A 24,241-nucleotide genomic window follows, 5' to 3' on the forward strand; every position below is an offset into this window, starting at 1 on the left:
GCGGGGGAGGAGAAATGGGGGAAGGTGGGGGGGGTGGAACGGGGCGGGGGGGGGACGGGGGGACACAGCGAGTGGCCGCTCCCGAGCGGCGGTAACACGGCGGCGACGTACGAGGACCTCGCGAGAGCGCAGCTCTCGCGATAGTTCCGGCGGAGGGGATGGAGCGGGCTCGCGAGAGCGCTTTAACAGCGCGATCCGCCCGCCCATCTGCGAGATCTCACGAGAGTTCGGCAGGAGCGTCCCGGAGCCGCGCGCGAGGGGCAGGGGAGGGCAGTCCCCACGTGACCGGCCCGTACCGCTGGGTCCACCCCCTTTATTTGTTTAATTGTTCGTTAATTTAGTAAATTTTTTTCTCTTTTTTTCTTTTATTCTAACAAATACAAAAGTGGGGGCGGGGCCGCGGCCTCCGGACAAGCCTACAAAACCGGGGGCAGCCAATGGAAGCGGCCCCGCTCCCGTCAATCAACCTGAAGACACGTGGGGGAGGGTAAAAAAACCAATGGGAACCAATCAGAGGAAGCTCCGCCCCTTCTCCAGTCCAGGGGCGGGTATGGCTCCTTCAACCGTCTCCTCTCTTGGCATCCAATGGGAAAGAAAGTCCCGCCCTTTCCATTCAGCGACAGCCAATGGGAAGGGGCAGTGAGCAGTGTCCCGCGCTAGCCGGGGTCTGGCGATAACTCCGCTTTTTGTGGGCGGGGCCTGGCATGGCCACACTTCGCAGCGCTGGCTGCAGGTGAGGCTGCGCCGCGGGGGGGTGGCCTGCCGCTATCTCCGCCCCTTTGTGGGCGGGCCCACAGCCAGCCAGGCCCCCACGCAGCAGCGCTGTCCCATAGCGAGCGAGGCAGAGGTGTGGGGTGCTGGAATGGGGCGTGGTCTGTCGCATGTTACGCCCCCTTGTGGGCGTGTCCTGCACAGACCCCGCCCCCGGATCTCACAGCAGCAGCTTCCCATTGCGATGGATCTTGAGGATCCGGCCCAGGCGCTGCTTGGCCGTAGCCAGCCCCTTTTTGGGGCGTTTTCCTGCAAAACCGGGGCCGCCTTCACCCACCATCCCCCACCTAATGCAAGGGATCCCCAAAATACACACACACACACACCCCGACTTACCCTGGGTGGCGGCGGGCGAGGCGTGGGGGAGCCGGCGCTGGGTGAGGAAGACTCCGGGGGCCATGGGGGTGGGCGCACGCCCCGGCTGGGCCACCCCGAAAACCGCCGGCCCCCCCGGGCGAGCCGTGTACTCGTGGTCGGCCAGACTGGGGGGATACGGGGGGTCCTGGGGGGGCTCTGTCTCCGCTTCCCCACTTCCAAGCTCAGTTTCGGGGTCCCCTTCGGGCTCTTCTTCAGGTTCTGGCTCTGGTACAGGGTCCTCTTCTTCCTCTTCCTCCTCTTCCTCCTCCTCAGGGGAGGGGGGCGAGGGGGGGCGGCGTTTGGCCGGGCCCTTCCTGCGCTGCAGCTTGCGGTGCTCCTGGGGGGAGGGGGGTGGGGAGAGAAAAAGGGGGGTGTCAAGGGAAGAAGCCCCAAAAACGTACCCCCTAACTGCCCCCAGACCCTTTAACTACCCCCTGAACCCCCCAAATTCCCTCACTGCCCCCAAAACCTACTCACAGAACCCCTAAAATGCCCCCAACCCCCTAAAATACCCCCTGAACCCCACAAAATGCCCCCAAACGCTGCTAAAATGCCCCCCAACCCCCCGAACCACTCAACTCCCCCTGAACCCCCAAAATGCCCCCAAGGCCCCCTGAACCCCCTAATCAACACCCCCTAAATACCCTCCCAAATTAAAATCACCCCCCAACCTCCCTCAGACCCCCCCAACAGACCCAAACCCTCCTTTAGAAGCCCAAATCCCTCCCTGTTAGCCCCCCCAACCCTCCTCTGCACCCCAAAACTCCCACCCTCAGCCCCCCCAAGTCCCACCTGCTGGGCCAGCTTGGCGGCGGCGGCCGCCAGCCCCGTCTCCACTGATGCCACCCGTGTCCCTTCCCGCACCGGCCGGCTCTGCCGTGGCAGCGTGGGGGTGACCCGGGCTGGAAAAAGGGGGGGTGGGGGAAGCACCCCAAAAAATAAAGGTAAGCAAATTTGGGGGTTCCTAGGTTGTTTTAGGCGGGGATTTGACCCACTCCCACCCCCCCAAAATGGCTAGGGCCCCCGAAGCCTAGCCCACTGGGGGTCCCCCAAACCCCCAAACTCTTTCTATAGCCTCCCCAAAGCCCCCAGGAACCCCGCCAAAGCCCCGGGGAGCCCGCCAAAGCCCCCTCCCAGCACACAGGGACCCCTAAACCCCAGCCCCACTTCCCCCATAGCACCCCAAAACACTTGGCCCCCTCTAAAATGACACCGATAGCTCTCAGGCACCCCCAGCCCACCCCTCAGATCCCCCTCTTAGAACACGGGCACCCCCAAAAGCCAGCCCCAGCCCCCTCCATAGCCCCTCAAAACTCTTAGGGACCCCTAAAACCCCTCCTCAGGCTCCCCATATCCCCCCAAACCCCTAGGGACACCCCAAAACCCAGCCCCAGCCCCCCCCAAAAGGACACCTACAGCTTCTGGGGACCCCCAAAACCCCTCTCCAGCCTCCCCGTAGCCCCTCCAAAACCCTTAGGTACCCCCAAATCTCCTCCCCAGCTTCTCCACGAGCTGATCTCCCCCCTCCTCCTCCAAAAAAGGGGGGGGGGGACCCCCACCTTTGGGGCTCCAGGGTGCGTCATCAGTGACTTTCTTCTTTTTGGGGAGCGATTTCAGAGCTGGATCATCCTCATCCGACTCTAACGAGGGATAAACTGGGAGAGCGGGAGAAAAAGGGGGAGTCAAGGGAGAGAATCAAATATTGGGAGGTCCCCCCCCTTGCAACCCACCCCCCAAGGAAACAACTCACTGTATTCGGCATCTTTAAAGCAAGCCCCCAAACTATCTTGTTCATCCATGCTGGCTTCGTCCTCGCTGTCCGTACTTCGAGGGGCTGGGGGAGGGCGTCGCGGTCCCCCCGAAATTCCAGGACCCCCCCGATCGGGTCCTGAACCCCCAGACCACCAATTTGGGGGTCCCAGGGGGGTCCCCGCCGGGAGGTTGGCCATGCAGAGCATGCCTTGGATGGCTTCGCGGGTGCTGGGGGAGGCAGGGGCCTCGCTGGAAGTGGGGGAGGGGAGGATTTTTGTGGGGGGCAAGGATTGGGGGACCCTCAGATCCCCCAGATCCCCCTCCCAAAAAGCCCACAGAGCACCTGGCAGCACCCCAAAACCCAGACATCCCCTCCAAGCTCCCCCCAGCACCCAGAGACCCCTCATATGCCCCCCACAGCCCCCAGGGAACCCCAAAGCCCCTGGGCACCCCCACAAACCCCCTGGGGACCCCCACAACACAACCCTGGGTCCCCCCATATGCCCTCCCCCCAGCCTCCAGGGACCCCCCAAACCTTCAGGGACTCCCCCAAACCCCCTATAGCCTCCCCCCAAACCTTCCCCTCCCCCCCTCACCTGAGTTGAGGGTACTCCGAGCCCCCCACTTGCCGACTGGCCTTCAGCAGGTCGAGGATGCCGGCTGCGCTGCCCCCTGCTCCCCCCTCCTCTTCCTCCGTCGTATAATCCTCCTGGAGGGGGTCAGGGGAGGGGGGTGAACCCCAACCCCCCCCCCCCGAAGCCCCTCAAAACCACCCACTGCCCCCCCCCAGCACCCTAAAATGCCCATGCAAACCCCCCCCCAGCACCCCTAAATAGCCCCTCGAGTCTCCCCAGCACTCCGAAATCCCTCTGGGACACCCCCCACTGCCACCCCAACTCCCCCTAGCCCCCAAAAATCTCTCTGGGACCCCCTCAGTGCCCCCCAAAACCATCCACTGCCCCCCCCAGTCCCATAAAACCCCTCTGGAAATAACCCCAGTGCCCCCTGAACCCCCCCCCCCCCGCCCAAGTTCCCCCCCCCCCCAGCACCTCACAATACCTCTGGGACACCCCAATCCCCCCAAACCAGCCCCCTGCCCCCCCCCATACCTCGATATCAAAGTCGACCTCTCCCGGCTCCCGCACCCGGTTGGGGTCAGAGCAGGGTTTGGCGCGGGGCAGTTTTCGGGGGAGTCCTAGGGGGGGGGATTTGGAGGGTCACCAGGGGTGACACACCCCCAGCACCCCCAAAGTGGGATTTGGAGGTGCAGGGTGGTTTCAGAGGGTGTTAAGAAGGGGTTTGGGGGAGGTTAAGAGAGGATGGGGGGATTAATAGAGACGGAGGGATTTTGGGGTGAAGGGGGGGGTCCCCGCAGCAGCCCTGGGGGGTGTTGGGGGTGCAGGGGGGGGTCCCCAGCTCACGGGGGAGGCGGCGAGGGCCACGGCGGGGAGGGGTCTCGTCAATCTGCAGATCCTCCTCTGAGTCCAGGTCCAGGGGTGGGCTGGGGGGGGAGCAGGGGGGAGATGGGGGGGGCTGGGACCCCCAACGTCCCCCCGGGTGGCTCCAGCGGGACCTGGGGGGGTCGGCTGGGGTAAGTGGGGACCCCCTGCACCCCAAAATCCATCTGAGACCCCCCCGCCGGCACCCAAAACGACTTTGGAACCCCTCCAGTGCCCCCCAAAACCCCTCCGAGACCCCCCCCCCCCCCCGAGACCTTCAAAACCATTCCAGGACACTCCCAGCTCCCTCAAACCCCCTCACCGAGCTCCACCATTGGCCAGGAGAATTTGGGGGTCCCCCTCTGAATCGGGGTCCGTCTCCTCTGGGCTGGAACTGGGGGGGTCAGCCTGGGGAAGGGGGGCACCCCAAAATTTAGAGGGAGGGTCCACCAAATCCAGCCACCCACCCCTCCGAAGTGCTCCTCACCTCTTCTTCCTCGTCCTGGAGGTTTGGGGGGGGCTTCAGGGTCCCCACCTCATCAGGGGTGCGAGGGGGCGGGGGGGGTTTGCAGAGACCCCCTTTTTTGAGGGGGTGATCTTTGAGGGGGGGTGGGACCCCCCGGGGAGGTCCGAAGGGGGACCCTGATTTCCCGGCACTCTGCTGGAAGAGATCCTGGTGGGGTAGAGGGGGTCAGCCAGGAGCTCCCAGTAACTCCCAGTTCCTCCCAGTAACCCCCCCCCAATGCTTCTTGACAACTCCCCAGTGCCTCCCAGAAACTCCCAGTTCTCCCAGTAACCCCCGAATATCCTTGGCAACCCCCTAGTAACCCCCTACGATGCCCCCAGTGCCTCCCAGTCCCCTCCCAGTAACCCCAAAACCTCCTCAATACCCCTCCAGGACCCCTCTACACCCCTTCTGATGCCCCCAGTCCTCTCCCAGTCCCTCCCAGTCACCCACCTCCACCAGCCGGATCTCCTTCGCCAGCTCCTTGATGAGCTGTCCGGGCCGGACAGTTTCAGGGATCTCATGTTCATGCTCCCCTAAAACCTAATAGGGGGAGGGCGGGGGAGGGGGAGTTATTAAAATAAATGGGGGGGACCCCACCCCTAGACACACACACACACCCAACCTGGGCACCCACCAAACCGGGGAGACACCCCCAAAAACCCGCCCCCCCCCGCCCAAGCCTGGCTGAACTCATCCACCCCATCATCTTTATCCACATTGTAGCCCCCCAGTAACCCCCCCCCAAATTCCCCACAGCCCCCCCAGATCCCCAGGGGACCACCACCACCACGGGCCCCCCCTTTTACCTCTTTGCGGGTCCAAGCCCGGAAGGCAGCTGTCAACGCCTTGGCCCCATGGACCAGGTAGGCAGCGGGGTGTCGGCGGTTCTCCCGGAGCCCTGGGGGGGACCCCAAAATTTTTGGGGACCCCCCCTAAAGTACAAGATCCCAGGGTGGGGATGGGAACCCCAGGAGAACTCCAAAATAGGCTGGGACCTCAAAGATGTCCCCCAGACAGGGATGGGAACCTCAGAGGCCCCCCAAAAGTGAGCTGGGACCCCCAAGGCCCCCCATAACAGGGTTTAGGAGCCCCAGGAACCCCCAGAATGGGGTTAAGGGCTCCCAGGGCCTCCCAAATTGGGGGTCGGGACCCACCTCGGAAGGTGTCCAGGAGATGCCGCCCCACGTACCAGCAGATGGTCTCAAAATTGGGGAACTTGAAGAGGTCAGCGGTGCTGAGACGTCTCTCAATCTCGTATGCCCTGGCGGAAAGGGGGGGGGCAGATATCAGGGGGCTCTTGGGGGCACCCCATAGCGACGCACCCAGCCCCACGGCATCCCACTGCCCTGCAACATCCTGCATCACCTTGCCGTGCCTTGCAGCCCCCCCCAAATTGCTCTGCAGCCCCCTCCAGAGTCCCTCAAAGATCCTCAAAACCCTGCAGGCCCCCTCCCAGCCCCCCAAAATCATCCTGCATCTCCCCAAACCACACTTTCAGACCCCCTCAGATCCCCCCAAAACCACACTGAAGCCCCCCCAAGTTGCCCTATAACTCCCCAAAACCCCACAGACCCCCCCAAACTACTGCAAAGCCCCCCAAACCACCCCACAAATCCCTAAAACCCCACTGCAGCCCCCCAAAACACCCCAAACCCCCCAAGCTGCCCTATAGCTCCACAGATTGCCCCCACATCCCCCCCCAAACTACACCCAAGCCCCCTAAAGCCTCCCCAAACCACCCAAAAACCCCCAAAGACCCTCCAAAACCCACCACAAAACACCCCACAGGCCCCCCCCAAAAACTCACAGCCCCCCCTAAGCACACCAACGGACCCCCAAACCCCCTCCCACCCACAAGACCCCTCCAGAAAACCCCACTTGAGCTGCATATCGATGTTGAGGCTGTGCAAGAAGTTGCCCCCAAAAGCCAAACAGTCAACGGGGGTCAGCACGGCATGAATCCAACCTGCCGGGGGGGGGGGGGGGCGAAAAGTATGTGGGGCAGGGGATCGGGGCAGGGGGAGTTTGGGGTCCCCCAGAGCCCCCCTCTCTCCTTAATTACCGGTGGGGATGAAGAGAGTCTGGCCTTGACGGAGGGGACAACGATAACAACGATCGACTTGGTCACCAAAAAAAAGCTCGCCCTGGTTTCGGGAACTGCTCCAAGCCTCGAACAAAGCCAGGTTGGCCGCCGTGGGTCGCGCCAGGTAGAAGATCTTCTCGCCCTGCCGTGGGGCAGCCGTGGGGCAGCCGTGGGGCAGCCGTGGGGCAGCCAACCCACTCCAGGGTGATATGGGCACCCCAGGGAGGTGTAAGCAGCACCCAAAGGTGCCCCACTCTAAGTTTGGGAAGTCTGGGGAGCACTAAGAGACCCCTAAGGTGGTGTATGGACCCACAGGTGATCCCTAAGCCCACCCTATAGCTCCTCTAGACACCCTATAGCCCCCCTAACTCCACCCTAAACCTACCCTATAGCACCTCTAGACACCCTGTAGCCCCCAAATCCCCCTAAGACCACCCTACAGCCCCCCAAATCCCCCTAAGCCCACCCTACAGCCCCTCTAGACACATCATAGCCCTCCAAATCCCCCCTAAACCCGCCTCATGACCCCTTTAGCCACCCTCTAGCCCAAGTCCCCCCTAAATCAACCCTCAAACCCCTCTAGCCCCCCCAGTCCCCCCAAATCCCCCCTAAATCAACCCTCAAACCCCTCTAGCCCCCCAAATCCCTCCTAAATCAAGCCTCAAACCCCTCTAGCCCCCCCAGTCCCCCCAAATCCCTCCTAAATCAAGCCTCAAACCCCTCTAGCCCCCCCAGTCCCCCCAAATCCCTCCTAAATCAAGCCTCAAACCCCTCTAGCCCCCCCAGTCCCCCCAAATCCCTCCTAAATCAAGCCTCAAACCCCTCTAGCCCCCCCAATCCCCCCAATCCCTCCTAAATCAAGCCTCAAACCCCTTTAACCCCCCCCCCAGTCCCCCCAAATCCCCCTAAATCAATCTTAAACCCCGCTCTAGCCATGCTGTAGCTCCCCCAGCCCCCTGCCATACCCTCAGGACGTGATACCAGACGGAGGTCCCCCCAAAATCGATGTGGAAGTCGGTGTAGCTGTCACGGGCCCCCATCAGACAGTATTTCTGCACGCTGGGACGCTCACACGCTGACTCCCCGGGCCACAGGTTTTCCACCCACGACAGTTTCCGGACGATCCGTGGCGTCTCCACCAGGTTTGAAAGACTGAGGAGGAGTGTTATTGGGGTGAGAGACCCCTCCCATGGAGTGGGGGTCCCCCTGGGCTGGGGGAACCCCAGGTCTGGGGAGGTAGGAGGTGCAGAGAAGGATGGGGGACCCAGCGGTGGGGAGGGAATCCAGAATTTGGGGGGGTCCCTGGGGATAGGGGGGGGAACAGGAGGGACTGGGGAGCGGGAGGACACCCAGTTTTGAGGGGGACTCAGGGCTGGGGGGGGGGGACCTCGGGGTGTTACAGGGACTGGAGGGACCAGAGATGTCCCATGGGGGAGGACCTGGGACGTCCTGGAGGTGGGTACTGGGGACACCAGACCCCCCCAGGGGGGTGACAGGGGAGGTCCCCAGGGTAGGGGTGGCACCAGGGGTGTCCCATGGGAGGAGACCTGGGATGCTGTGGGGGTAACTGGGGCATACTGGGAAGCTCCTTGATGACATAGGCCCTCCGGAGGGATATGACATCACCCACCGCGTGTCGGAGAACTCCAGGCTGATGACGTTGAGGACGCGGTCGCGGCGGGCTCCCCCCAGGTAGGCAACGAAATCCCCCAGCCTCATCCTGCAGTCAGCTTGCCTCCCCACATCAATCACGTCGATGATTTTCTCTGCCCCTATAGATCACCCCCACCAAAAGCCCCTATAGAAAAGTCAAGGGGATTCCCCCCAGACCCCACCCCGAACCCCTCAACTCACCCACGTAATGTTCCACGTCCCGGGGGGTGAAGGTTGGGGGGGGCAAAGTCATCCCCAGCCCCTCTTTGCGGGCCACCAGGATGGGGACGCTGAAGGTCTTCTCCTCCAGGTATTCCACTGTCAGCTGGGCGCCGCTCGGCCGCAGCAGCACTTCATCAGCGCTGGAAGAAGTATAGAGGTCTGTATGGAGACCCTATAGCGCCACAGTGACCCTGCCACCCCCTATAGGTCCTGTCAAGGCTTTAGAGGGCAGCCGGAGGCGATTGTGGAGCACCTGGAAGTCCTACAAGGGTTTTGTAGGGGGTTTAGGGAGATTTAGTGATTTAGGCAGCTCCTATAGATCCTATAATGGCTTGACAGAGTTCCTATGGTTGTCTAATGAGCAATATAGCTCCTACAGAGCTCCTCCATGGTGCCCTAACGGGTAATGCACCCCCTATACATCCCATAATAGCTTTAAAGACCACCTTGAGATGATTACGTGGTTTCTATAAGCGTTGTAACGGCTTTGTAAGGCTTCCACCACGGCATAACCAATCGTGTAAGTTCTATACGTGCTGTAACAACTCCATAAAGTTTCTACAGGGGTCAAACAGGTGATGTAGCTGCTCCAGGTGCTGTAATAGCTGTATAGAATTCCTATACGGTGCCGCAACGTGTAATATAGTCCCTATAGGTGCTACAATAGCTTTAGAGAGCATCTTGTGATGGCTACAGATTTCCTCTTCCTATAAGGGCTTTGGAAAGGTCCTATAGCAGCCCAACAGCTGACGTCGCTCCTATAGATCCTATAACGGCCTCCAAAAGTCTCTGTGGTAGCCCAGTGGCTCCCTACAACAGTTTTATAAGGTTCCTATATGGTGTCCCAATGTGCGATGCAGCCCCTATAGTGCCTTACAGCCCCTATAGGCATGCCAAGAAGCCATATAGCACCTATAGCACCCCCACAGACCCTACAGCACCTATAAGGAGAGAAGCTGACACCCCATAATGGCACAGGGCTGCCCCCGCCCCCGCCCAGACCAGCCCTAAACTCACGTGCCACCCGTAAGTGGCGGAGACACAGAGCTCCCCAAGGGCCCCTATAGCGGGCATACGGCCCGCCTCTATACGTCCCCCTCACCTGGGGAAGGTCCGGCCACGTAGCTCCCGCACGAACTGGGCACTGCCGGTGCGGACGGGGCGACCCGGCTCCACCTCCGGAGGCTTTGGGGGACCCCGGCGGCGTTTCACTGTGGGAAAGCGGGGGCCGCGCACGTATGGATCCATACGGAACCGTGCACATAGGGACCCAGTGCCGTAAAGCCCTCCTGCGGTTAGGGGCGGGGGAACCAGCCCAGCCCCAGTCCCGTACGATCCCGTACGGGCAGGATACCAGTGGTCCCACACCGTCCCAGTCCCATCTGGTCTCATACGGCCCAGGAGAGGTACCAGCCCAGTGAGACCCAGCCCCATATATCCCCCACCCCCACCCGGCCCCACAAGGCACGGCCTCCACCCCACAGGGCCCTGCAAGGCCCAGCCCCAACCCCATACGGCCCCATAGCGGGAAACCAGCTTGGGCAGACCCACCCCCACCCCCACCCCGCTCCCCACACGTCCCCGGCTCCATAGGGCCCAGGTCCACAGGGGGCACAAGCCCAGGGAGACCCACCCCCACCCCCGCCCCCTCCCCATACGTCCCTTGCCCCGCAGGGCCCTATATGGCCCGGCCCCATCCCATACAGCCCTACAGGGGACTCACTGACGGAGGGACCGTGCAGCACCTCGCACTTGGGGCAGTGGTAGAGATCGATCTCCGCCGCCGCCTCCTCCTCCACCCCCACGCAGCTGCGGGGGAACCCCAAACTCAGGCCTCCCAGTACTTCCCAGTAACCCCCAGTACCCTCCCATCGCACCCCAAGCCCTAGAACCCCAGGCACAGAGCTCCCCATGCACTTCCCAGTTACTCCCAGTTTGCTCAGTTCTCCCCAGTAACCCTCCCAGTATCTCCCCCCTAACCCCACACTCCAGTTACCACCCAGAAACCCAAGCATAACTGTCCCCAAATGCCTCCCAGTTACTCCCAGTCACCCCCAGCACCTCCCAGTAGCCCTCAAGTGCCCCCCAGATCCCTCCCAGCGCCCCCTGCTCCTCCCAGTAACCCTCTCTTCACTCCTGTCCTCCCGACTCCTGCCAGTGCCTCCCAGATTCCTCCCAGTAACTCCTCAGTGTATTCCAGTGCCCCCAGACTCATCCCAGTGCTCCCTCCTCACTCTCTAGTCCTTCCCAGCTGCTCCCCAGTTGCCTTCAAGTCTCTCCCAGACTCCTCCCAGTCCCTCCTCCTCACCTCCCGGTGCCCTCCAGACTCCTCCCAGTAGCCCCTCCTCACCCCCCAGTCCTTCCCAGCTGGCCCCCAGCCTCTCCCAGTACCTCCCAAGCAACAAGCAGTGCTTTCCAGTACCCCCCAGACTCCTCCCAGTGTATCCCAGTTCATCCCAATAGCCCCCCAGCTCCTCCCAGTGCCCCCTCCTCACCCTGCAGTCCTTCCCAGCTGCTCCCCAGTGCCATCCAAGTTCTTCCCAGTAGCACCCAGTGCTTCCCAGATTCCTCCCAGTAGCCCCTCCTCCCGCCCAGTCCCCCCTCAAGTCCCTCCCATTGCCTCCTCCTCACCCCCAGTCCCTTCCAGTCCCCCCCGTCCCTTCCAGAATCCTCCCAGTCCATGCCAGTAGCCCCTCCTCACCCCCAAGTCTCTTCCAAAACCCCCCTACTCACTCCCAGTCCTTCCCAGCTGGCCCCCAGCCTCTCCCAGTCCCTCCCGTAGCCCCCCACTCCCCCCCAGTAGCCCCCCAGTGCCCCACCTGCCATGGAACCAGTCCTGGCAGCCATCGCACTCAATCATGAAGCGGGTGACATCGTAGGGCAGCCGGCACAGGCAGTATACGGGCACCGAGGCCATGGCCCCCCCCCCTTGCCCCTATAGAACCCACACACACCCCTATAGACCCCCCCAACCCCTTCCCCCAGCCCAGAACATCCGCCCTACTGCCCAACAGGTCCCTATAACCCCCCTTCCCGTGACACCCCCCCCCCCCAAACCACACTCTTTCAGCTTTTCTATAGGTGACCCCCCATAGAACACCCCCCAACAGCCACCCACCCCCTTTAGTGCTGCCCTATATGCCCCTGCCCCGTGAGGAGCAGCTGCCTCTCCCTATAGGGCTTAGGAGACAGAACACCACCACCCCCCACTGATCTATAGGGGCCTGGGACACCCCTCTGAGGGCCTATAGATTCTAAAAGGCCCTGCGCCCCCCTGAAAAAGGGTCTATAGGGCCTCCTCAGCTCTAAGACCCTAAACTACTCCAAAAACAGACTATAGGGTCTTGGCACACCCCTCCCCAAGGGCCTATAGCATTCCCCCTGCTCTATAGGGCCCTGGGATCCCCTCAGAAGGGCCTATAGGGCCTCCCCTGCTCTATAGGGCCCTGGGATCCCCTCAGAAGGGCCTATAGGGCCTCCCCTGCTCTATAGGGCCCTGGGATCCCCTCAGAAGGGCCTACAGGGCCTCCCCTGCTCTATAGGGCCCTGGGATCCCCTCAGAAGGGCCTACAGGGCCTCCCCTGCTCTATAGAGCTCTGGACTCCCCCCCCAAACGTCCTTATAGAGCGTCCCCAGCTTCGTAGGGCCCTAGGACACCCTAAAAGGCCCTACAGAGTCTCAAGGCTCCCCAAAAAGGGCCTATAGGCTCTCCCCGGCTCTATAGGTCCTTGGGACCCCCCCCCCAAAGGCCTATAGGGCCCAAACCCCCACCCCCAAAAAGAGGCTTATAAAGCCCCAGCCCCCCCCAAGCGCCTACGGGGCCACGGGTTCCCCTCAAACGGCCTACAGGGCCCCAGCTACGGCTCTATAGGGTGTCCCCCCCCCCTCGCGCAAAGGCCTAGAGGGCCCCCGGCTCCCTGCGAGGCCTACGCGTCCCCCCCCCGCCACCGCCCGACTAGGCCGCAGGCCCCAGCGGCCAGGCGCAAGGCCTCGCCCGGCCGCTCCACCAACACCTCCCGGTTACCGCCGCCCGTGCCCGTGCCCGGCCCGGCGCCGCCGCGGCTCCTGCCCGGCTCCGGCCGCCCGATAAAGTTTTATTCAAACGCGGAAACGGGGAGGGAGAGGGCGGGGCCCGGGCGCCATTTTGGCCACGGCGCGCCGCCATTTTGGGAAGGGCGAAACAACCCGCCTCCCCATAGAAGGTACGGCGGGGTTGCCGCCATCTTGAGGAGGGACCCGCCATCTTGAGGAGGGACTCGCCATCTTGGGAGTGGCGCCCACCAGCCACGCTTTTATTTTTCTCCTTTTCAGGGACTTTTTTCGCACTTTATAACAGTTTCTCTCCCAAAATTTAACGCCTCCCTCCCCTCCTCAACCCGAACACCCAGGAAGACACCCCAAAACCTCTCTGCGTAGCGATGGGGTGAGGTAGACGGGCAGAAAACGGGATGAAATGACCCAAAAAGAGGCTGGGGGTGGGTTCAGTCGTACCAGTACGACCACTGGGGGGGGGAGGTCACCAGTAACACCAATACAGCCAGTTCCCCCAGTTAAGGGGAATTCCAGGCCTGCAGGGCCGGGGGGTGGGGTGGGGTTTAGGGTGAAACATGGAGGTTTGGCCGCTCAAGGAGGGGGAGAAAAATGGGAATTTTGTGACAAATGAGGGAGACACTGAGGGGTCAGGGTTCAACCGTTGACATTTTAGGGCAAAACAAGGTCGTATTGGGGCTAAAAATTGGAGTCACCTAATACACCAGGGGAAAAAAAGGGGAATAGGCCCAAAAAAACGGGTTTTGGGGTTAAATGAGGTGATTTGAGGGCTGAAAATTGGGTCACCCATGGAGGAGGGGGCAGGCCAAGAGAAAGTGTTTTTTGGGGGTGAAACAATGCAATTTGAGGCCCAAAACAGGCATTTTGGGGTGAAAAGAGACAATTTGAGGGGCCAAAAGTGGGCCAGTTGGGGGGGGGGGAGTGGGGTTTTGGGGTGAAACAATGCAATTTTAGGCCCAAAACAGGCATTTTGAGCTGAAAAGAGGTGATTTGGGGGGCTTAAAGTGGGTCCCGGGGGGGGGGGGGGGGGGAAACAAAGACATTTTGGGTACCAAAATGTGGTTTATCTCAGGGGAAGTGCAAAAAGGGGCAGTGACCCCCAAAAAGAGGGTTTGGGGGCAAAATAAGGTGAGCTGGGGGCCGAAGATGGGATTCCACTGGGGGGTGGGGGCAAAAAAAGGGTATTTTGGGGTGAAATTAGGGGATTTGGGGGCCAAAAAATGGGGTCACCCTGGGGGGGGAGGTATGACCCAAAACAGGGGGATTTTGGAGTGAAACGAGGAGGTTTGGGGGGCTGCGGGACAGCACTTTTAAGGTACCAGGGCTCCCCCACCTCACTCAGTCCCTGGTGGGAGGGGACTGCCCCCCCCATGGAGGTTGATTTTTGGAGGGGGGGGAGCCCCCCATTTTGGGGGGTTCATCCGGGCGCCGCGGAGGGTGGCCACCCACGACGATGTCCCCTGCGGGATTGGGAAGGGAGCGGGGAGAGGAAAAAGGTGGGTTTTAAATATTGGGGGACACACACATCCCCAAGCATCCCACAAAGGGGGTTCAGGGCCCCCCCATAGGGTCCCCCACACGTTACCTGGGCTCGGGCAGTATCCTGCACCCACTCATCGACCAGCCGGTGCAGGTCATCGGTGAAGAGCCCCTTTTTTGGAGGGGCTGGGGGAGGAGGGGGGGGGGGCTGGGTGGGTTAGGGGGCCTGCAGGGGGAACCCAGGCATCTGGGTGTTGGGAGGGGGGGTTAGTGGAGAGGGGGGTGCCCCAAATCCCACCTGTACCCCAACCCCCTCCCCAGACCATGGGACACCCCAAAACCCCCTCCCTATACCCTAAACCCCCCCTTTCACCCCAGAAGTCCCTCCCTATACCCCAAATCCCCCCTTGCACCTCAAAACCCCCTCCCTGGAGCCCAGGAGGGACTGAGCACCCCAAAATTCCCCCCTTAGAACTCAAAACCTCCTCCCTGTACCCCATCCCCCCGCCTTGCATCCCAGAAGCCCCTCCCCAGAACATGGAGTATCCCAAAACCTCCCCTGTACCCCCAAACCTCTCCCCACACCCTGAAATTTCCTCCCTGGAGCCCAGGAGGGACTTGAGCACCTCAAAAACCTGCCTTGCACCCCAAAAAACCCTCCCTGCACCCTAAAACCCCTCCTTATACTCCAAACCCTCCCCTTGGACCCCAGAACCCCCTTTATGCACCCCAAAACCCCTTCCCTGGGGCCCAGGAGGGACTAAGCATCCCCCAAATCCCCTCCTTGTACCCCAAAACTTCCCCTGTACCCTCAGACCCACCCCCTTGCACCCCAACCCCCCCCCAAACCTGTCACCGCTGCACCCCTTCCCCGTCCTCTTCCCTTGGCACCCCGAAGCCGTCGCGGGGATCCCCCGAGGCAATGATGAGGGAGTCCTCCACAATCCCCCGGCGGGGGTCCCCCAAATTTTTTGGGGTCCCCTCGAGCTTCTTTTAGGGCACGGAGACGCCCGTGCAGCTCCCGCAGCTCCTTGTCCTGCTGCGCCCGTAACGTCACCACCTCCTGGATATGCCTACGGGGGGGAGGTGGGGGAGTCGGGGGGGGTACCCCAATATTGGGGTGCCCCCCCCCCAACCTCCCCCGGGTCCCTCCCAACTTACTTTTCCCGCAACCTTCGCAGCTCCACCCGTAAATCTTCATCTTCGGGGTCAGTCTCCCCATCACTACTCATGGGGGACGATGGGGATCCAGGGGGGCGGGGGGGGGCTCCTGGGGGATGAGGGGGCCCCCCCATCCCCCCACTTTCACTTTCCGAACTGGGATCCCCCCAGTCGCCTTCGGTTTCAGGGGGGTCGCTTGATTCGGGGTTCGTTAGCGGCTGCAGGAGGTGTGGGGGGATATAGCAGTGATATGAGCTGGAGGGCGGATTTGGGGGGTCCCTGGTGTAATTTGGGGTCCCTGGGGGGAGTTTTTGGAGGTCCCTGGGGCAGTTGAGGGTCCCTTGGATAAGTTGGGGGGGGGGGTCCCAAGGGCTCTTTGGGGGTCCTGGGGCAGTTTCAGGGGGTCCCTGTGAGCAGTTTGGGGGACCCAGGGTAGTTTGGGGGTCCCGGGGCAGTTTCAGGGGGTCCCCGTGAGCAGTTTGGGGATCCCGGGGCAGTTTGGGGGTCCCTGGGGCAGTTTCAGGGGTCCCTGTGATCAGTTTGGGGGTCCCGGGGCAGTTTGGGGGTCCCGGGGCAGTTCGGGGGGTCCCGGGGCAGTTTCGGGGGGTCCCCGTGAGCAGTTTGGGGGTCCCGGGGCAGTTTCAGGGGGTCCCGGGGCAGTTTCGGGGGGGTCCCGGGGCAGTTTGGGGGTCCCCGGGGCAGTTTGGGGGTCCCGGGGCAGTTTCAGGGGGTCCCCGTGAGCAGTTTGGGGGTCCCGGGGCAGTTTGGGGGTCCTGGGGCAGTTTCAGGGGGTCCCTGTGATCAGTTTGGGGGTCCCGGGGCAGTTTCGGGGGGTCCCGGGGCAGTTTCAGGGGGTCCCCGTGAGCAGTTTGGGGGTCCCGGGGCAGTTTCAGGGGGGTCCCGGGCAGTTTCGGGGGGGTCCCGGGGCAGTTTGGGGGTCCTGGGGCAGTTTCAGGGGGTCCCTGTGATCAGTTTGGGGGTCCCGGGGCAGTTTCGGGGGGGGTCCCGGGGCAGTTTGGGGGTCCCGGGGCAGTTTGGGGGTCCCGGGGCAGTTTCAGGGGGTCCTGTGAGCAGTTTGGGGGTCCCGGGGCAGTTTCAGGGGGTCCTGGGGCAGTTTCGGGGGGTCCCGGGGCAGTTTGGGGGTCCCGGGGCAGTTTGGGGGTCCCGGGGCAGTTTGGGGGTCCCGGGGCAGTTTCAGGGGGTCCCCGTGAGCAGTTTGGGGGTCCCGGGGCAGTTTGGGGGTCCTGGGGCAGTTTCAGGGGGTCCCTGTGATCAGTTTGGGGGTCCCGGGGCAGTTTCGGGGGGTCCCGGGGCAGTTTGGGGGTCCCGGGGCAGTTTCAGGGGGTCCCTGTGATCAGTTTGGGGGTCCCGGGGCAGTTTCGGGGGGTCCCGGGGCAGTTTGGGGGTCCCGGGGCAGTTTGGGGGGCTCCACAGACCAACACGGGGAGTCCATGGGGCTGCTCCCCCCCCTCCACAGGGACCCCCACAAATACCCACCTGGCAGCGCCCCCGCCGGGGGGGATCCCCCAGTTCCTCTGGCTCCCCTGCGGGACAGGGCAGGGTATATATGTGTATATGGGGAGGGGTACATATAGGGGCATGTATAGGGCGACATGTGAATGGGTTATAAATGTGGGGGGTAAAAAAGGGGGATAAAAATGGGGGAGTCTATATGGGGAGGTGTATATAGGGGTACATATGGGGAGGTGTATATAGGGGTACATATGGGGAGGTGTACGTAGGGGTACATATGGGGAGGTGTACATAGGGGTATATATGGGGAGGTATATATAGGAGTATATATGGGGAGGTGTACGTAGGGGTACATATGGGGAGGTGTACGTAGGGGTATATATGGGGAGGTGTACGTAGGGGTATATATGGGGAGGTGTATATAGGGGTACATATGGGGAGGTGTACGTAGGGGTATATATGGGGAGGTGTATATAGGGGTATATATGGGGAGGTGTATATAGGGGTACCATATGGGGAGGTGTACATAGGGGTATATATGGGGAGGTGTATATAGGGGTACATATGGGGAGGTGTATATAGGGGTACATATATGGGGAGGTGTACGTAGGGGTATATATGGGGAGGTGTACGTAGGGGTACATATGGGGAGGTGTACGTAGGGGTACATATGGGGAGGTGTACGTAGGGGTACATATGGGGAGGTGTATATAGGAGTATCTATGGGGAGGTGTACATAGGGGTACATATGGGGAGGTGTACATAGGGGTACATATGGGGAGGTGTACATAGGGGTACATATGGGGAGGTGTATGTAGGGGTATATATGGGGTGGAGGATAAATGGGAGGGTTAACAGGCCGTGTATAGATTGGGGCTATAAATGGTGAGGGGTAAATACGGGGAGTATCCATCAGGAGACATACATATGAGAATACATACGGTGTTATATACGTGCGTATGCGTGGGGAGGGGGATCTATGAGGGGGTGTAGTTATATGGGGACTATATATCAGGAAACATACATATGAGAATACGTATGGTGTATAGGTGCGTATGCATGGGGAGGGGGATATATGAGGGGTGTATTTGGGGGTATGTACAGGGAGGGGTCTATATGGCAGCCTTTATGGAGCAGTACATATAGCGAGGAGCACATACGGGGAGGGGGTATACACGTGGGTCGTACATTTATATACATCTATAGCGGTACATATGGAGAAGGGTGTAAGAGGGGTTACAATGAGGGGGGATAAATGGGGGCACCAGTGGGGGGTGGAGGTGGGGACGCAGCCCCCCCTACCTGGCAGGGGGTGTCCCCCCGCAGCAGGGGGGGGCTGCCGGAGCCGCCGGGCCCAGCTTTTGATCTTGCGACCCCAGGTCTTCTTGCTGACAGGGTTTTTGAGGCGGGGGCAGTTAAACCCCAGGGCGAAATAGCTCCCCCCAGCGGTGGGGCGGCCCGGGGTCCTCTCCGCTGGGGGATCCTGTGGAAATGGGGTGCTGAGGTGGCCACCAGCCCCCACAAAATGTCGGGGGTGGGGCAGGGGGGTGGGGAAGGTTGTCGTTGGTGTTTGAGGGACGCCAAGGTCATGGGGGACACCAAGGTCTTGGGGTCCTCTGGTCTTTGGGGGCACCAGAGTCTTGGGGTTTGAGGGACATCAAGGTCTTTCTTGGGGGTCCTCTGGTCTTTGGGGGCACCGAAATCTTGGGGTTTGAGGGACACCAAAGTCTTGGGGTCCTCTGGTCTTTGGGGGCACCAGAGTTTTGGGGTTTGAGGGACATCAAGGTCTTTCTTGGGGTCCTCTGGTCTTTGGGGGCACCGAAATCTTGGGGTTTGAGGGACACCAAAGTCTTGGGGTCCTCTGGTCTTTGGGGGCACCAGAGTCTTGGGGTTTGAGGGACATCAAGGTCTTGGGGTCTCTGGTCTTTGGGGGCACCAAAGTCTTGGGGTTTGGGGGACAATGGTCTTTAGTCCTTGGAGAATGTCCAGGTCTTGGGGTTTGGGGACAATGGTCTCCAATCCTTGGGGGACACCACTGTCCTGGGTTTGGGGACAATCACCTCTGGTCCTGTGAGTGCATCCTGCTCCCAGGCTCCGGCAATGGCCATCTCTGGTCCTTGAGGGACATCGAGCTCTTGGGGTTTGGGGACAATTGTCTCCAGTTCCCCAGGTCCATCCTGCTCCCAAGCTCTGGTGACAGTCATCCCCTCTCCTTCAGGGAGACCCAGGTCTTGGTGTCCAGGGATGACGGTGTCTGGTCCTTGGTAGTCCTCAGGCTCTTCAGGTTTGGGGACAGTTGTGTCTGGTTGCCCAGGTCCATCCTGTTTCCAAGTGCTGGTGACAGTTGTCCCTGGTCCTTGGGGGACATCAGGGTCTTGGGATTTGGGGACAATCATCTCTGGTCCCATGGGTTCATCCAGCTCTTGGGGTCTGGTGACGATCATCTCCAGTCCTTGAGGGACACCTAGGTCACAGGGCTTGGGGATGGTCTTCTCCTGTCCTTGAGAGACACCAAGCTCAGGGGGGTTCGGGACGGTTGTCTCTTGTCCATTGGGTGTGTCCAGCTCACAGGGTTTGGGGACAATCATCTCCTGTCCTTGGAGGACACCCAGGCCACTGGGTTTGGGGACAATCATCTCTGGTCCCCCAGGTTCATCCTGCTCCAATGCTCCAGTGATGACCACCCCTGGTCCTTGAGGGCCACCTGGCTCCTGGGGTCTGGCGACAACAATCCCTGGTTCTTGAGGGTCACCAACATCTGGGATCACATCCACCTCGCCGCCACTGGATGTCCCCCAAGGTTCGTCGGTGGGTGGAGGTCCTCCAGGACCTGCAAGGAGGTGACACCCCCAATCCATGGAGGTTGTGGGGGAGGCATGGGGGGACACTGGTGTCCCACGTACCCCTCCCCCCCGCCACGTTCCATGTCCCCTCTTGGGTGACTCACCAGTGGCTTCCCGGGTTCCTGATGGTCTGGTTGATGCAAAACCTCCAACGACCGACGGGGGACGATTGGGGGGCACCTTCTCCTGGTGGGGGGAGGGGTGAGGGTGGTTGGGGGGTGGAGGGTGACCCCGCTGCCCCTCCCCCTCCCCTGCTACTCACCACCACCCGCCTGCTCAGGAGGTCCCGCCTGTGAGGAGACATTTTGGGGGGGTTACAGGTCAACTGCTGCGGTGGCCCCAGGTGTCCGGGGACATGGGGTGTGGGGGGTCACCTGGGGGTCCATGGGGGGGGCACCGAGGAGCCCTCGCGCCTGTGCCACGATGGCCTTCAGCTCCTCCACGAACTTCTCCCGCTCACCCTCCAGCACGAAGTTGTCCTCAACCTTCCAGAGGACAATTAGTTTGGGGTGGGGTGGGGGGGTTGTGACATTAATTGGGGGAGGGGTTTTAGGGTGGGGGGAGGAGTTTTGGGGTTTGGGGCGGGGGGGGTGTCACCATGTAGCAAGCAATGTCCTCGGGGCGTCTCCATCGGCATCGAACTTGAAGGTCACCATCTTGCTGTCGTGGGTCTCCAGCTGACACTCCACCGTGTTGTCCCCAGGGGAGGAGACCTACGGGGTTGGGGACGTGAGTTACGGGGTGTCCCTCTGTCCCACCCCCCCAAAACAGTCCCCCTTCCCCGTGCCGACCTGGAGGACGGTGAGCTGGAAGCGAGGAATCCTCTCCGACGTGGGCAGGAGGCTCGGCGTTGTCGGATGCGGTCAGGTTTGGCACCAGGGGGCTCGGGGACAGTGGTGGCCTCGGGGACACGGAGGAAGGGCACCGCATCTGGAGGGTTGGTGGCAGATGTTGGGGGATCGGGGTGCAAGGGATGCGTCTTCCAGTGGGGGACCTGCTGGCAGGGTGGGAAGCAGTGGCATCCCTGGGGCTGGTGGCATCCCAGACAGAGGTGGCATCCCTGGGGCTGGCGATGTCCCCATGGTTGGTGGCATCCCTTGGGCTGATGGTGTCCCCATGGTTGGTGGCATCCCAGATGGAGGTGGGCATCCCTGGGGCTGGCGATGTCCCCATGGTTGGTGGCATCCCTTGGGCTGGTGGTGTCCCCATGGTTGGTGGCATCCCTAGGGCTGGTGGCATCCCAGATGGAGGTGGCATCCCTGGGGCTGGCGATGTCCCCATGGTTGGTGGTATCCCTAGGGCTGGTGGCATCCCAGATGGAGGTGGCATCCCTGGGGCTGGTGATGTCCCCATGGTTGGTGGCATCCCTGGGGCTGGCAACGTCCCCATGGTTGGTGGCATCCCTGGGGCTGGTGGCATCCCAGATGGAGGTGGCATCCCTGGGGCTGGTGATGTCCCCATGGTTTGGTGGCATCCCTGGGGCTGGCGATGTCCCCATGGTTGGTGGCATCCCTAGGGCTGGTGGCATCCCAGATGGAGGTGGCACCACTGGGGCTGGTGGCAACCCAGATAGGGGTGGCATCCCCCACGGTTGGTGGCATCTCTGGAGCTGATGGTATCCCCACAGCTGGTGGCATCCCTGGGGCTGGCTGTGGCTGCATGGTGGGGATCGGCTGTGGTGGCATCCCAGCTGGTGGTGGCATCCCTGGAGCCAGCTGCGACTGGATGGTGGGCACCTGCTGTGGTGGCATCCCTGGAGCTGGTGGCATCCCTGGCACCAGCTGTGGCTGCATGGTGGGGACTGGAAGTGGTGGCATCCCTTGGGCTGGTGGCATCCCCGGAGCTGGCTGCAGCTGCACAATGGGGGACCGACTGTGGTGGCATCCCAGTTGGTGGTGGCATCCCGGTTGGTGGTGGCATTGCCAGAGCAGCTGGCATTCCGGGTGGTGGTGGCATCCCTGGACCTGGTAGCATGCCAGCTGGTGGTGGCATCCCTGGAGCTGGTGGCATTCCAGTTGGCGGTGGCATCCCAGCTGGTGGTGGCATCCCTGGAGCTGGTGGCATTCCAGTTGGCGGTGGCATCCCAGCTGGTGGTGGCATCCCTGGAGCTGGTGGCATTCCAGTTGGCGGTGGCATCCCAGCTGGTGGTGGCATCCCTGGAGCTGGTGGCATTCCAGTTGGCGGGTGGCATCCCTGGAGCTGGTGGCATCCCTGGAGCCGGCTGCACGCTGGGCACCGCCGGTGCCATCCCCGGACCCGGTGCCCCAGGAGCTGGCTGCAGCCGTGCCACCACCACCGATGACACCCCTGATGACATCTGCATTGCACCGACCCCTGGCTCCCCATCAACACCAGATGGCTCCAGCACCGCTGTGGTGGCACCTCCGGTGACATCTGTTGATGTCCCCTCCACCCCGTAGGTGACCTGTGGGTCGAGGTGCTGCGGTGGGAGGTGGTCCCATGGTCCCCACCCCAACCCGGTGTGATGGGGACTTACTGGCACCTGCAAGGGGTTGGGATGGCCACAAGTGGGGGATGCCCCATCTTGAGGGGGTCCTGGTGGCCCTTGTTGGTAGCACCCAAGGAGCTGTGGTGCAGGCTCAGGTGCCCCGGTGAGACCACGGGTGCTGGTGGCATCTGAGATGGGGACCGTTCTCCAAGAGCCCATCGGCTGCTGAGGAACAACCAGGGGTGAGCAGTTTTGGGGGGCCACCAGCCGTGGGGTGGAAGCTGGGGGTCTCACCAGCAGTGGGGGGCTGTTGCCGGAGCAGCTGCTGCCGGACGTGTTGATCCACCTCAGTGTCCTCATTTTCAGGGAGTCCCCGACCTTCTGCTTGCTTCTTCTCCCGCGTCTTCCTCACCAACATCAACCGGTCCCGGATGGACTTGGCAACAGCTTTGGAGTCACTTTCATGGAAGAAGCCGGATTTCACCTGGTTGGGGGAGAAAACGGGATGTCCGTGGGGAGCAGGTCATGGTGAACTTGGAGAACTGTTGGCTTGGGAAGGGTTCAAGAAGAATTTGAGGGGCCAAGAGTAGGGTTCATGGGTGAATTTATAGGTCGATTGATCTTTGCGGGGTTCAAGATAAGTTTGAGGGCCAACCACACAGTTCATGGAGGAATTTAGGGGATCGTTGGCTTTGGAAGGGGTTCAACATGAGTTTGAGGGGCCAGCTGTAGGGTTCATGGCAATTTTGCAGGCTTGTTGACTTCAGGAAGGGTCAAGACAAGTTGGAGGGGCCAACCCCAGCAGGGTTTTGGGGTACCCCCCACAGGTTCTCAGCCCCCAGATGCCACCTCTGGACCCTGGCACCACTCACCATCTCGTAGGCCACCTCCTCGGGGACATCGGCCTCCAAGTTGAAGCTGAACTCGATGGCCTCGTTGTCCTTGTGCTTCCCCTTCAACTTCTTGGGGTCCTCCACCCAAAGTCGGAGTGCCAAGGAGGAGTCGAGACCCCCGTCATCCTCTGCCAGCTCCACGCGTAACCCCGTGTCCTCCGCGAAGAAAGCATGGTTCAGTAGGTCCCGGATGGAAAGCCTATGGGCAAGAGCGTGGTCAACATTGGGGTGTCATCTAGGGGATCCCATGTAGCACCCCTCTTCTCCCACCTCTCCGCCTTGTTCTGCCGGATGCAACCTTCGATGATCTCCTTCACCTCTGGGTCCGTCACCTTGTCGAAGCTGGCCGGCTTGATGCCCTAGAGGAAGAGGAAGCGCAGTGATGATGCCCACCACCACAGTGCTGGAAGGGTGTTGGGACACGCTGGCAAGACCAGGAACCCACGCTGGTGACTTTGCGGTAGATCTGGGCAGCGTTTTGGCACTCGGAGTAGGGATACTCAGAGGTGCCCATCTCCAACATGCACATCCCGAAGGCATAGACATCCACCGACTCATCGTAGCGTTCCTCGTACATCTCTGGGGCCATGAATTCAGGTGTACCTACGGGGCGGGCAGTGAGAACCAGCACCTGGCAACCGGCAGGCGTGCTTCGGCACGACGCGTCTTACCAATGACACTTTTGGCGAAAGAGGTCCTCATGAGGGTGGCCAGACCCAAATCGCCGATTTTGACGGAACCCGTGGGGCCGGTGATGAAGATGTTGTCGCACTTGAGGTCCCGGTGGATGATGGGTGGTGTACGGGTGTGGAGAAAGTGGAGACCCTTCAAGATCTGCCGGCACCAGCTCCGTAACACCTTGGGCTTCATCACCTTGAACCTCTTGAGATACCTGTGTGACAAGGCAAGCCGACCCACTGTCACCTCCTCAGCTCCACTGCACCAATGTGCCACGAAACACCATCACTCACGTCTTGAGGGTGCCGGAGGTCATCAGTTCAGTGACGAGGACGATGCACTTCTTGCCCTTGACTGTGGACTCCCAAGAGTCATAGAAGCGGACGATGTTGGGGTGCTGCAACCCCTTCAACATCTCCGCTTCTTCCTT

General features: G+C 61.5%; 2 protein-coding genes across 5 annotated transcripts in view; both read right to left on the reverse strand.

The window, feature by feature from the left end:
* Window positions 1-330: 330 nt before the first annotated feature.
* On the reverse strand, window positions 331-11,746 carry PHF8 (PHD finger protein 8). 4 transcript variants are annotated; one of them, XM_055697394.1, is made up of 21 exons: window positions 11,605-11,746; window positions 10,509-10,594; window positions 9,888-9,996; window positions 8,765-8,925; window positions 8,541-8,682; window positions 7,876-8,062; window positions 6,890-7,052; window positions 6,706-6,793; window positions 5,982-6,088; window positions 5,634-5,725; window positions 5,278-5,367; window positions 4,807-4,992; window positions 4,642-4,727; window positions 4,302-4,381; window positions 3,990-4,075; window positions 3,477-3,589; window positions 2,879-3,129; window positions 2,688-2,783; window positions 1,921-2,030; window positions 1,108-1,465; window positions 331-1,020 (listed from the first exon to the last, which is right to left on the reverse strand). In XM_055697394.1, the coding sequence occupies exons 1-21, from the start codon at window positions 11,700-11,702 to the stop codon at window positions 932-934; spliced, it is 2,778 nt and encodes a 925-aa protein (XP_055553369.1). In that variant the 5' UTR covers window positions 11,703-11,746; the 3' UTR covers window positions 331-931. The 4 variants fall into 4 exon arrangements, with proteins under 4 accessions (XP_055553369.1, XP_055553368.1, XP_055553370.1 ...); XM_055697393.1 differs by having other exon boundaries at window positions 4,302-4,453; XM_055697395.1 differs by having other exon boundaries at window positions 4,302-4,453; window positions 10,531-10,594; window positions 11,605-11,654.
* A 90-nt stretch (window positions 11,747-11,836) lies between these two features.
* Window positions 11,837-24,241, reverse strand: part of WNK3 (WNK lysine deficient protein kinase 3) — a 13,344-nt gene continuing 939 nt past the window's right edge. The window contains 22 exon segments of the mRNA XM_055697824.1: window positions 11,837-14,295; window positions 14,421-14,561; window positions 15,164-15,387; window positions 15,476-15,693; window positions 16,973-17,019; window positions 18,251-18,431; window positions 19,009-19,698; window positions 19,700-19,778; window positions 19,896-19,977; window positions 20,054-20,081; window positions 20,166-20,276; window positions 20,389-20,414; window positions 20,417-20,504; window positions 20,583-20,620; window positions 20,623-22,231; window positions 22,289-22,465; window positions 22,509-22,724; window positions 23,113-23,332; window positions 23,404-23,492; window positions 23,579-23,736; window positions 23,805-24,025; window positions 24,105-24,238. Of these exon segments, the coding sequence (XP_055553799.1) occupies window positions 14,470-14,561; window positions 15,164-15,387; window positions 15,476-15,693; window positions 16,973-17,019; window positions 18,251-18,431; window positions 19,009-19,698; window positions 19,700-19,778; window positions 19,896-19,977; window positions 20,054-20,081; window positions 20,166-20,276; window positions 20,389-20,414; window positions 20,417-20,504; window positions 20,583-20,620; window positions 20,623-22,231; window positions 22,289-22,465; window positions 22,509-22,724; window positions 23,113-23,332; window positions 23,404-23,492; window positions 23,579-23,736; window positions 23,805-24,025; window positions 24,105-24,238 (4,728 nt within the window). The 3' untranslated portion in view covers window positions 11,837-14,295; window positions 14,421-14,469.

The sequence above is a fragment of the Falco cherrug genome, chromosome 20 (assembly GCF_023634085.1).
Source record: "Falco cherrug isolate bFalChe1 chromosome 20, bFalChe1.pri, whole genome shotgun sequence".
Lineage (NCBI taxonomy): Eukaryota > Metazoa > Chordata > Aves > Falconiformes > Falconidae > Falco > Falco cherrug.